This window comes from Lolium rigidum, chromosome 4 (assembly GCF_022539505.1).
Source record: "Lolium rigidum isolate FL_2022 chromosome 4, APGP_CSIRO_Lrig_0.1, whole genome shotgun sequence".
Lineage (NCBI taxonomy): Eukaryota > Viridiplantae > Streptophyta > Magnoliopsida > Poales > Poaceae > Lolium > Lolium rigidum.
This window is the reverse complement of record NC_061511.1, coordinates 244,430,043-244,441,627: the sequence shown is the minus strand read 5'-3', so window position 1 is coordinate 244,441,627 and position 11,585 is coordinate 244,430,043. Positions and strand designations below refer to the sequence as shown.

Sequence of the window (11,585 nt, the reverse complement as noted above, 5' to 3'; positions counted from 1 at the left end):
TTGGATGAGCACCGGCATCATAATGAACTTCCGCTTCATGCACAACCAAGGAGGAAGGTTGTAGATGCATAGAGTCACGGGCCAGGTACTATGGCTGGAGCTACTGCTCGCCAAAAGGATTCATGCCATCCGTACTTAGACCAAATCTTATGTTCCTTGCGTCAGCTGCAAAATCTTTGAACTCTCTGTCGATCTTTCTCCATTGCGTTCCATCGCGGGGTGTCTCAACTCCCCGTCCGACTTACGGTCCTCTTTGTGCCATCGCAACAACTTGGCATGCTCTTTGTTCACGAACGGACGTTTCAACCGTGGTATTATAGGAGCATACCACATCACCTTGGCGGGAACCCTCTTCCTGGGTTTACGGCCCTCAACATCGTCACCGGGGTCATCGCCTCGATCTTATAACGCAATGCGGTGCATACCGGGCATTCATTCAAATTCTCGTATTCACCGCGGTAGAGGATGCGATCGTTGATGCATGCATGTATCTTGAGAACCTCTAAACCTAGAGGGCGAGACAACCTTCTTTGCTTCGTACGTAGTGGCGGGCAACTCGTTATTCTTTGGAAACATATTCTTCAACATTTTCAGCAAGTTTTCAAATGCCGAGTCAGCTACACCTGCCTGTGCCTTCCATCTCAGCAAATCCGAGTGTGCAGCCCGGCTTTTTCAGACCATCATCGCATCCGGGGTACGGCGCCTTCCTGTGATCCTCTAACATGCGATCCAAATTCTCCCTCTCTTTTTCAGTTTCGCAGCGTCTCCGTGCATCAGCAATGGTCTGACCAAGATCATCAACGGGAACATCACGTGCCTCTTCTTCACCTTCCCCTTCACCTTCCCCTTCACCTTCAGCATCCTCCATGAAAGTATCACCGAAATGAGCAAGATAGTTTTCATCGATGAAATCGTCCCCTTCTTCATCATCTTCCATTATAACCCCTCTTTCTCCATGCTTGGTCCAACAATTATAGCTTGGCATGAAACCGTGCCGAAGCAGGTGCATGTGAACATCTCTTGAGGAAGAGTAACCCTTCGATTCTTACACTTAACACATGGACGAGATAACAAAACCCCCACAGCTTGTTCGCGTTGGCCACTACGAGGAAATCTTTCAAACCCGTACTTGAACTCGCCGGAGAGTCGGTTACCGTACATCCATTGCCGATTCATCTGCATTATTATAATATAAAATATATAATTAACCATCATGCATTTGTTAAACTAACTAGCTACAAACAATATAAATTAAACAATGAACTACACACACATGCATATTTTATCAATGACACATCAAAGGTTCAAGTTGCTAACCGCGATCGAGGAGGAAAAAATAAATGAGAAACCTCAAGTGTGGCTCCAACACTTCATATCATGTTTGTTTCATGCTCTTGGGGCATTTCATCAAACACCTTATGTGCATAAGAGGAACCAAAAGCAAACCTAACACTCACTTGTGAAGTTTGTGAAGAGAATGGCTCCAAATGGCTAAGTGTTGGCTGCTGGATGGGTATATATAGGGGAGTGGCTTTAGTCCCGGTTGGCCTGGCCAACCGCGACTAAAGGCCTTCGGGCACATTTAGTCGCGGTTGGGCTGGCCAACCGCGACTAAAGCCCCCCACGTGCACCAGCTGGCCACCGTGCGCCACGGGCCCCGAGGCCTTTGGTCGCGGTTCGCCACACGAACCGCGACTAAAGACGCCATTAGTCGCGGTTCCTTTACCTTCGCGACTTATGGGGCTTCCCGGAAGCCTGTTTTTCCACCATAGCTCAGATCGATGCAACGTCTTCACAACACCAAGATGGAGCGAGCTGACATTCTAGAGGAGAAGGTAACAGAAGCAACTCCTATAACACAGGGCCTTCACACAAATAGATATCACATCATACACAATGCATGCACACAAAAAAGACAACAATAGTTGCATCTTTTCTATCCCTATAACGTAGCCCTGCCTTGCGCATTTTCCTTCTCAGCCTGAAAATGCCAGCCTTTAGTTCTTCAGCTTCATTTGTGAGATTCCAGGGGCTACTAAAATGATAACACACTGCATTGCTCTTCATTCATCGAATTTTCTTGCAATTCTTCCCTACATTGCTTCAAATTTGGTGCATTCTACACAACATTCGTAAGAAATTCAAATATTCAGTACCAAGCTACATTGTGTTGCTTCATTTTTGGTGTATTGCTTCATCTAGTGCATTTTCAAGGCATGTCCAATAGTAGAATTCAGCAAAGATGGAGGAAAATAAGCTTCACTGCATTGCTCATCTTAGCACATTGGTCGCAGTCGAACTGCTGTCGGATCTACCGTGTGCACCCACCACATCATCTAGACGACGGTCCCGCATGAAACATATACCCCTCGACACTGACCCATTTGCTCAGAGTCTTGCCGCCGCCGCTCGTCATGCAACCTTTCCACGCACTAGGGATACGGATTTTGGTCGGGAGAGACACAATTTAGGGACTTCCTCGAGGTGCTTCCCTGGGCATCTAAATAAATGGAGTGGTTTTATGCTAAATGTGCGGTATGCTAGGCCCATGCCTTTTCCAACTTGGCATGCCACAGGTGCCGGCCCGCAGCCACAAGGCGTTTTTGTGTGTTTTTGCTCATGAAACGCAAGTTGGTGCACCGCGGGAACACACTTTGCAAGTTTTTTATGAATTCGCACCCCGGCAAGAATAAGTTCTTGTATAAGCGTTGTACAAATTAAGTCTTTTGATTACTCCTACGGGGGTAGGATTACCGAATTCTTTGTGGCGTGGTCATCCACGGAGATCGCGGCCCTGCAAAACTGCAACCGATCATGGCAGCATCTCGCTGCTGGCGAAATCTGTGGCAGCAGCGGATCAGGCTGCACCGCATGCAAAGCAGCGCCGGTGCCAGTGGCAGTGCCAGTTCTCGCCAATGGGCGCCCAGCGCTTTTAACCCGCTCCTGCGCTGCTGACCTCCAGGCTCTACTTTTGCTGCCACAAACGCAGCCGAGGCGAGATCAGTTCATCGCCTAGGGTAGCAGCTTTGGCGCCCCTAGCTGGTCCAAAAGTAGCTTTGGCTACGCCTTTGCCATGGAGGATCCTATCATCGCCTAGGGCTTTGCAAAGAGCATGTACTGCATGCACTTCACCTGGCTATCCACCAATTGATCTTTGCAACTCGACAGGGAAATTCTGTACGTACGTGCTGGTTCTACTGCTCATCATGCATGCCTATCTTGCTTTGTGCGTCTGCATTTTTGGCAACGTTTAATTTGGGCCTAAACTTCCCTACTTGATCTCCAAATCCCAATCTGTGATGCTTTTGGCTTGCATAATTTTATTTTTAGAGAATACGCCAAAGATAGATTTGAGTACAAGAACGCTCCCACTCGTTGTAAGCAACAAGCGTAGCACCAAGTCCGAAGACAGCCATCACTAACAACACAACAACAAAAGAAAAAAAAACATGTTCTAAGCTACACCACAAAGCCGCGTCTTCACCGACGTTGGATGACTCCGAAGAACCACAGCTCCAAAAGGACAACCAACGCACCATCTAAAGCAGAAGATGGCGTAACTTGGTCGGTCCCAAGAAGACATCATCTTGAACTCGCCAGCCATGGCGTGCATAGCGCCCCTGAAGATCACCTTGAACAGCGGCGAGCACCGGAGGAACACGTAGGACCTCCAAGTCATGTCTCCAAACGCGAAACTCTCAACAGAGGAACGACGTCGAGGACGCCGCCATGGCACCAACCCACTCCAAATCTAGCCTTTCACCTGAAGACCGCTACCAAAATCACCAAGAGAGCACAGGAGACACCGGTACTCCTCGGCGACACCTCCAAGGAGGGGCAAGACACCCGCGGGCGCCGACGCCGCTGGCCCAACCAAAGTCAGATAGGACTTTCATAGCCGCGGGCGACATAGAAAGTCCTTGCATAATTTTCTACTCCTCCATAGTGTGCAAATTAAATGAAGCTATCTCTGTGTAAAGATGCACGAGGACGGTAGGCGAATCTGGTATGCATATAGCATTTGCAACCTGAATCTGCAGCATTGATCATCGATCTGCGCAAGATGAGCCGGCCGGACGTATCTCTCTCGCCACCGCAGTGCTGCCCGCCTGCCCCACGCGAAATGGAAAGGCCTCTTCAATGAACTCCGTCTCCTTGTCTACTCTGAAGTCTCAACTCTCTCTCTGGTAGCCGATTTCAATCTTTTTTGGAGGGAGCCCAATGTATTTAGGAAATCAAATTTTCTCGCTTTTTAAATCCTGCGTTTGGAAGCTAGATTAGTGCCCCAAATTATCTTTTATGTTTGTCCTTTTTGACACATAAAAGTGGAACTCAAACTCTCAAATCAACCTCCACTATATAAATAAACCCACAATCCATCGAACCAATACAATTTGATGAGAAGAACATCTTGCATAACAGATCAAAGATTTTTTTAAAAGGTACAAGATGATCCAAAACTTGCCACCGAAACAAGACCAGCAAGGATCGGAGCTCCATGACGACGCCCCCAAGAGGGTAACGATGGACATGCCACCATTGTCGAGACAACAAAATTCAAGGGTTTTCACCATGAGCCTTGGTGCAGTAAAGGTAGCCACAAGGGTGCCTTCAAGAGGGCAATGACACATGCAGTGGCGGCGCTACAGGTGGGCCATACTGGGCCGTGGCCCACCCCTTCCTGGCTACTTTCCTTTAGATTTTGGTTTAAATTTGGCCCATCAGCAACCAAATAGCTTATTTGCGGCCCACTCTCTGTTTACCGGCCCAGTCTTTGTTTTGGCCATGCTCCGCCACTGGACACACGCATGCATTATCGTCGCTAGCGTCGAAATGCCGATCTTTTGTCCGGAAAAACCGTCGCATATGGCCGATAACTCAAACCACCCACTAGAGCCCGGCCTACATCGCCATCTGGGAGAAGCCATTGCCGAAGCGCCATAAACTCCAGGATCTCCTGCCACGTGCTCCTTGTCATGCAAATTACCAAAGAACAAGGCCACCACCACCACTACCACGTCAACCGCCATATGTAGAGGCGCATATGTGTTCCACCTTCTAAGGCCGCCGCCCTGACTCCAAGATCTTGCACCTGTTGAGTCGATGGCATGAGCACGTCAAGACCCCAGAGCAGCTAGGCAAGGCCCGGGACATCCAATCAGCTCCTGGAGAACGAGGTACACAGAGTAGGCTATCACCCGCAAGGCACACCTACAATGCCTGAAGCGGGGCTGCCAGGCGATCGCAAGTTCTAGGCCAGCGGTCGGATCTACCACCTGGCCGCAGATGGCAACGGGATGGGTTCCAACGGAACCCCTGAAATCAGTGGGACAGCAGGCCCCTTCCCACCCAGATGGGACAAGATTTGGGTTGGGGCCCCCGCCATCGTTGACCAGCACCACCGGACGCTATCATGGAACCATACTGCCATGGACCTAGCCACTGCCAACGCCGCGGTCGGGTCATCCGCACATTGGCCACAACGTGGTTGACCTCTAGCCCGAGGCCAATGTTTGTGTCGCATGCGTCTTCTCTCGCCTCCTGGAGTCGCCGTCGGCACCACCACCTGTTGCCACAGGTCTCCACATCATCGCCGCAACAACCTCGATGTTGAACCCCTAATAGCACGCCGCCTAGGCCGAATGTCTTTGGCCCAAGCCAAACTCACCGTATGAGGGTGATGGAGGAGCCCCGCCGCCTCTCGCAACCGTCCTTCGTCCAGTGGTGGCAAGAAGAAGGGAGGGTGAACAAGGGGGGCAAGGTCGGATGCTGGCTAAGGTTTCCCTTCTGTCGTCCACATGAGCAACGAGGGAGGGAAGGAGGGAGGGGGTGTGTTTTGATCTAAGTTTTCTTTTCCGGGTAAAATAGAAATTTTGTTAAGCAGGATGGGCTCTAAGTCCATCATGATCTAGATAGCTTCATGTCCAGAACCTAACCAAGTAGCAGCACTATTGTGTCGCCTACCTCAAATCTACCCAGCAATGTGACGGCATGTAATCTACCAGCAGGTCTCATGCATGCTACGACCGATCTATCGACAGAAGGCGAAAACATCACGTCGATCAAAATGGGATCCGCCTGCGCCTTGCATGATGTCTCATCAAAACTTGGGTGCTGTAGTGTACTCACTCCTCATGGAGGCGCCTTTCTCGTGAACCACACATGATCGATGCCCAGCAACAGGACGTCGCGTCACAGGCTGCCTCCACCCTTCATCTGGTCAAAGTTGTCACCCTAGATAGGACAACACACATTTACTTGCAGGCCATCTTTATCCTTAATTTCGATTCAATTTTTTGTGTAGGTGAAACTTAATACAGTATATCTTTTTTAGCTGGTGAAATTATATCTTGTATGAACTGTTTCCTGTATTTTTCTGAAGTGGACAAGCAAATATCGAGGTATATTCGTCTTTTTGTACAGTGGAAAATCAAATTTGTAACGTTGGGGTGGTGCTACATGACAAGAATGGAGATGGAACGAGAAGAGCCGACCGTTGGGGCCCAGCTGGCGGCAAGGCTGGTCTCGGCTCGAGTGGACCCCACAAGCATATACTGGGGCCCACCTGTCTGTCGAGTGAGAGCACGGCGGGCGAGATATGGAGATGCGGTGTCTCCTGGTCGCCGGTCTTCTTCCTCGGGCCGGGTGCTATATAAGGAAGCACCCCGGGAGGGGACAGCCGCTCCATCCAGTCTCGTCTCGCCACGCCACGCACAAGCCAGCCAGCCGCTAGCTAGTGCACGCTTGGCGTCTTGCTCCCATGGCGACCACGCCCTACTTCCTCTGGCCCGCGCAGTCCTCCTCCGCCGCCGCGTCCGATCTCATGGCCGGCTTCGGCTTCAGCAGCGCCCAGGAGGACACGCCCGCGCTGGCCGCGAACGCGGCGATGGACATGGCGCCGCTGCACGCGCCGGAGCTCTCGGAGGCGGTGGCGCGCCCGCGGCTGCGTCGCCAGGCGTCCTCGTCCGGATCCGGTAGGCAGCAGGGCGCCACCGCCGGCGGGACGCCCAAGAAGCCCCCGCAGCGCGGCCTGGGCGTGGCCGAGCTGGAGCGGCTGCGCTGCGGCGGCGTCGACCCGCTGCAGGACCTCAACGTGGCGGCCGCGGCCGCCATGCTCGAGGCCGTCGCCGCCAACGCCAGCGCCCAGGGCAACCCCGCCGTCCTCCTGAACCACCACAACCAGGACCACCTCCCGGCCTTCGACGCCGCCACCGGCGCGCGCTACTACTCGCCCCTCCTCGTCCACCCGCCCCCGGCCCCTGCGCCCCCCGCCCGCTACGTCCACGGCATGGCGCCCGAGCAGCAGTACTTCGTGGACCGCTGGGGCTGCGTCGCCAGCTTCCTTCCCGCGGGCAATGCCGGCGCCGTCGGACACCACGTCCAGCAGCTCCAGGCGCAGCTCCAGGCGCAAGCGCACGCGCCGGCGCCAGAGCAACCTTCAAGCCAAAACACCATCTGGCGTCCGGCGCCCTCCTCCGCCTCCTCCTGCCTCCACGCCGGCCACCGCTGCGATCTCTGCTCCAAGGTACGCTCGCCAACGTTCAAGATCCCATCTTTCCTCGATTTTCTGTCCGATTCAGTTTCTCTTGTGCTAATTGATCAACCTTGTCTTGTTCTTCTCTTCTTGATTACGCCCATGAAGACTGTGAGGGCCATGCCAGAGAGGGCTCCACGGGCTCCTGCTCCCGCCCCCGCCGCCGCCACCACCATGCAAGACTACTCCATCTACGACCTCGCCGCCGCCATGACCGCCGCTAGCAAGGTACGTGCATGGACACATGTCCGCAAAGCTTGGCTCTTGCGAAGTTACAATCACGCGCGCCCGGATCGCGAATTGTTAAATCACACCTATCTCACGACACACGGTTTCGATCGCCGAGTGCAGGAGACGGCCGCGGACGGGTACTTGGCGCGGGAGGCGAAGAAGGAGGTGCGGGAGATCGAGTTCTTCCCGACCAGCGCCGCCAGCCACGCCGCCGAGTCCGAGTTCGCGACGGCGATGCGCTGGACGACGCCCTTCCCCTCCGCCACGCCCAGCGTCGGGGGCTACGCCGCGCCCCTGGACCTGTCGCTCAGGCTGTAGGGTTTCGGCCTCTGCTGGTGGTAGATCGACGAAGATTCTTGGGGTTTTTTGGTTGTTTAGTTCTTGGTGTTAATTTCGGTGCGAATTCGCGAAACCTTGTGGAGATGATAAAAGATGAGATCAATGCACCTTTGCATGTTTGCTTTTGATGCTTCTAGTTTGGTTAATTTCAATTTATGTCGAATTGCTGTTGGAAAGTCATTTTGTGATCTAAGATGAGGATGGAATGGACATGTTAAACCTTTAATTCTGTGATCCATGTAACGTATTTTCCATTTTGAAATTCGAATTAGCATTCAGCGGTACTACTGGTGTAAATTTGCAGGGAAATTGTTTTGTCCGGGCACTGGCAGGCATTAAAAAAATTGTCTTTTTTGTCATTGCTAAAATCAATGAACCACTATATATGTTTTGAAAAAGAAACAAACAATGGAGCAAGCTGTGGTGCATGCGGCCGGGCTGGGAGAGCCGCAGAAGCAGGGAGGGGGCGAGGCTGCAGAGAAGACACCGGAAACGTACTTCTCTGCATGTGTTGGCACCAAAACCAAGGTTTCTCTTGTGTAGAATGCATGGAACCCGATCGATGACAAAGATGCTAGGATCCATCTACGTACGTAGTTCGTCGCCAATTAAAGGCGGTAGAAGAGGCTGGCTGGCTGGGTTTAGAAATTCCGGCCATTTCCTCTCTCGGCAGATCGGCAAACGTACGTAGGAATTTTGACCAATTTCTACCATCTCTATTAACCAACAGTTTTCACTAATTTACTGAAGAGTTTTCATTAGTTCATCGGTGTCAATTGATTCAATTAATCCTACATAACGTCGTCCTTGTGCTCCCAAGCTAATTAAAGCTACATCTGTCGTTGTTGGCATTTTTTGATAAAGAAATATATTAATATCAAAAGATATTAATTACATCTAACCTCTGCAACAACGTCCCACCCTAGTAGCAGAACGGATGCACACAGCCAAAAAAGAGTAAAGAAAACTAAAAAATAAAGGTCCCGCTACAACATTTCAAACCTAGCAACAGCAATATAACCACCATCGTGACAACACCTGAAATACAGACTCTCCAAAAGCGACGCCTCTAAGAAGAGAACAATGCACCAGCGTCGTCGTCGCCCGACCAAACGTCAGGCACAACTAGTTAAGGCCAGACCTTGGGTTTTCACCCTGAGAGGTAAGACTCTGAATTTCACCCGTGCTGTCGCCCCCACATGCATACTACTGCTGCGGAGACCGGAACGCCAAGCAAATCCCTCAGCATCAGTCAGTCCACCAATCCGGCCTTCATGATATTCCTTCTTCTGACTTCACCATGGACCAAAAAGTCACCTCATGTAAACACGGAATAAGGTTTCGCGCCGCTTCCTCCGGAACCAAACGGTCGGAATAAAAACATGGGTGCGCGCGACCGAAAACCACCCGATCCAGCAACCTCCAGGCAAAATATGTACTATTACATTCGTAGGCAAAGCTTTCCGGAACTCATCCCTCCAGCCAGATCAAGGCAAACTTGTAACATCCCAAAAATTCAAAACAAAACAAATGAATTTCTGTAACATCCCAAGTTTTCAACAATAATAAATCAAGTGAGAGTTTCAATTACTCAAAATTTACAACAAACAAAAACTTTTTCTATGCATATAGTGCCACATATAGATTCATGCATTTAAGTAAATTTCTTTTGTGCAATTGCCATGATGAGTGTTAGCATGTTGATCTATTGCTATGTGAACCCTAATCAAGATCACAAAACCCTAAATTGAGGAGAAATAAAGAAAATGGGAAAAAACCCATATTCACTTACATACACCATATGCCAAAATGCAAATCCTTCACCAAAGCCATAATTGCTTTCTCCCTTGCTTCTAAAATGCTTCAATATGATAAACTAACACAATTGCATCAATGAATCAAGAATCAAACCCAAGGAAATCAAGAATCATGCATACATATGATAATGGTCATATCAACCAAAAATATTTTCTTCACCACTTTACCCCCCTGTATTTCTCAAATCCTAAACTAAACTTTGTCAACCAAAGCCATGTCATCCAAGACCATGTCAAGGTGAGTAACATTGATGTTGACCACCATGGCTAAAGTTGACTAGGTTGACCAGAATAAAAGTGACAAGTAGGGATGCTGAAATAAAGTGAAGATCATGTCACTTTAGACATTTTGCAAATCAAATCCAAATTGAGTGCCAACACCACCAATACCTCACTTTAATTATATAAAAAAGATTCACCAAAAAGAATTTCGAAATTTAAATAATTTTCTCTTGCGGCCATTTCAACAAACACTTGGCAGGCACCATTTCCAAATTGAGTTACACTCAATTGTCCAGTGGTTTCTTCCCTAAACCACTTTAATCTTGTGATCATTAGCTATTTCTAGGACCCCTGCATCATCCCAGTACCTGCCCTGGTCGATTAAAGTGAGAGAGAGGGAGAAGAAAACCCTAAAACTATGCATGCCGTGGCCATGCCGGCCACCTTTGTGCACTCCTCTCCCTGGCCTCTCCCTCGTCGTTTCTTCATGTCTGCGAGCATCTCTGATGCATAAGGACCAAGCCTGTACCACTCACTCGATCGCCACTGCACGGCATTGCCCAGAACGCCCGTGTCCAAACCTTGCCAGCACACGCCCGTGCACGCGGTGAGCGCGCACTGGCCGCGCCAGTACGTCGCCCACTCGATCGCTACCGTCCTCGCCCTGCATCCCTACCGCGACGTTGAGCAGCTACTCCTCGCCCTCTACACGCTAGACAAGCACCCAGGCCTGCCCCTGCTCCGTAGCCGTCGTCCTCGTCGGAATCTTACCGCAAGGACGCCGCACTCGAATCGAACCCCTGAGCCATCCTCTCACGCTTTTCTCTGCGCCGCTACACCTAGAGCATCTCCAGGGCGACGCCTACACGCTGCCGTCCTTGCCTTGCCCTTTCGCTCGCCGGAAACGCCACGCCATGGCCGCGCCCTTACAGCACCTCGCGGCACCCCTCGACCCTATAAATAGAGGCACTCCCAGCACGCTATCTTCACACCACTCGACTCCCCTCTCACCACTGATCATCCTCACCACCATAGCTCGTTCGATTGCTGCCGGAGACGACGCAATTTCAAGATCGGAGCCGCCGGGGACGCAGCTCACCGTCGACGATTGGCGCCACCCCGAGCTTCGCCACTCTGCTACCGGCTGCCTCGGCATCCTTGACAACGTCGCCTCGCCACCGGTAGAACACCGCGGGAACCCTGGTAGGCTCTCCGACCCCCTGCGGCGCCGCGGGCTCGTCGTAGAACACCGCGGGAACTCCTCGTGGCTCTCCGACCCCTTACCGACGCCGGCGGCCTGCCGGAATCTCGCCGGAGACGACGAGCGCCGTGAGCCGTCGATCGGCCATCTGATTCACGCTTTCCACGCCTCGCGCATCGTTTCGGGCGGCAATAAGTCAATGACGGGTGGCCCCCACCTCACAGGGCAGCCCACTCGCACC

The 11,585-nt window shown here is 51.5% G+C and overlaps 1 protein-coding gene across 1 annotated transcript; it reads left to right on the top strand.

Moving 5' to 3' along the window:
• Positions 1-6,760: 6,760 nt before the first annotated feature.
• On the top strand, positions 6,761-8,083 carry LOC124648518. Its single transcript, XM_047188270.1, has 3 exons — positions 6,761-7,525; positions 7,643-7,762; positions 7,886-8,083. The coding sequence occupies exons 1-3, from the start codon at positions 6,761-6,763 to the stop codon at positions 8,081-8,083; spliced, it is 1,083 nt and encodes a 360-aa protein (XP_047044226.1).
• The last annotated feature ends 3,502 nt before the right edge of the window (positions 8,084-11,585 follow it).

What these genes read in the sequence shown, in the direction of transcription:
- LOC124648518 (XM_047188270.1), top strand. Translation starts at nt 6,761, where the DNA reads ATGGCGACCACGCCCTACTTCCTCTGGCCCGCGCAGTCCTCCTCCGCC. An exon ending in GCTGCGATCTCTGCTCCAAG is followed by an intron (nt 7,526 to 7,642) that starts GTACGCTCGCCA and finishes ACGCCCATGAAG; the next exon opens with ACTGTGAGGGCCATGCCAGA. An exon ending in CCATGACCGCCGCTAGCAAG is followed by an intron (nt 7,763 to 7,885) that starts GTACGTGCATGG and finishes CGCCGAGTGCAG; the next exon opens with GAGACGGCCGCGGACGGGTA.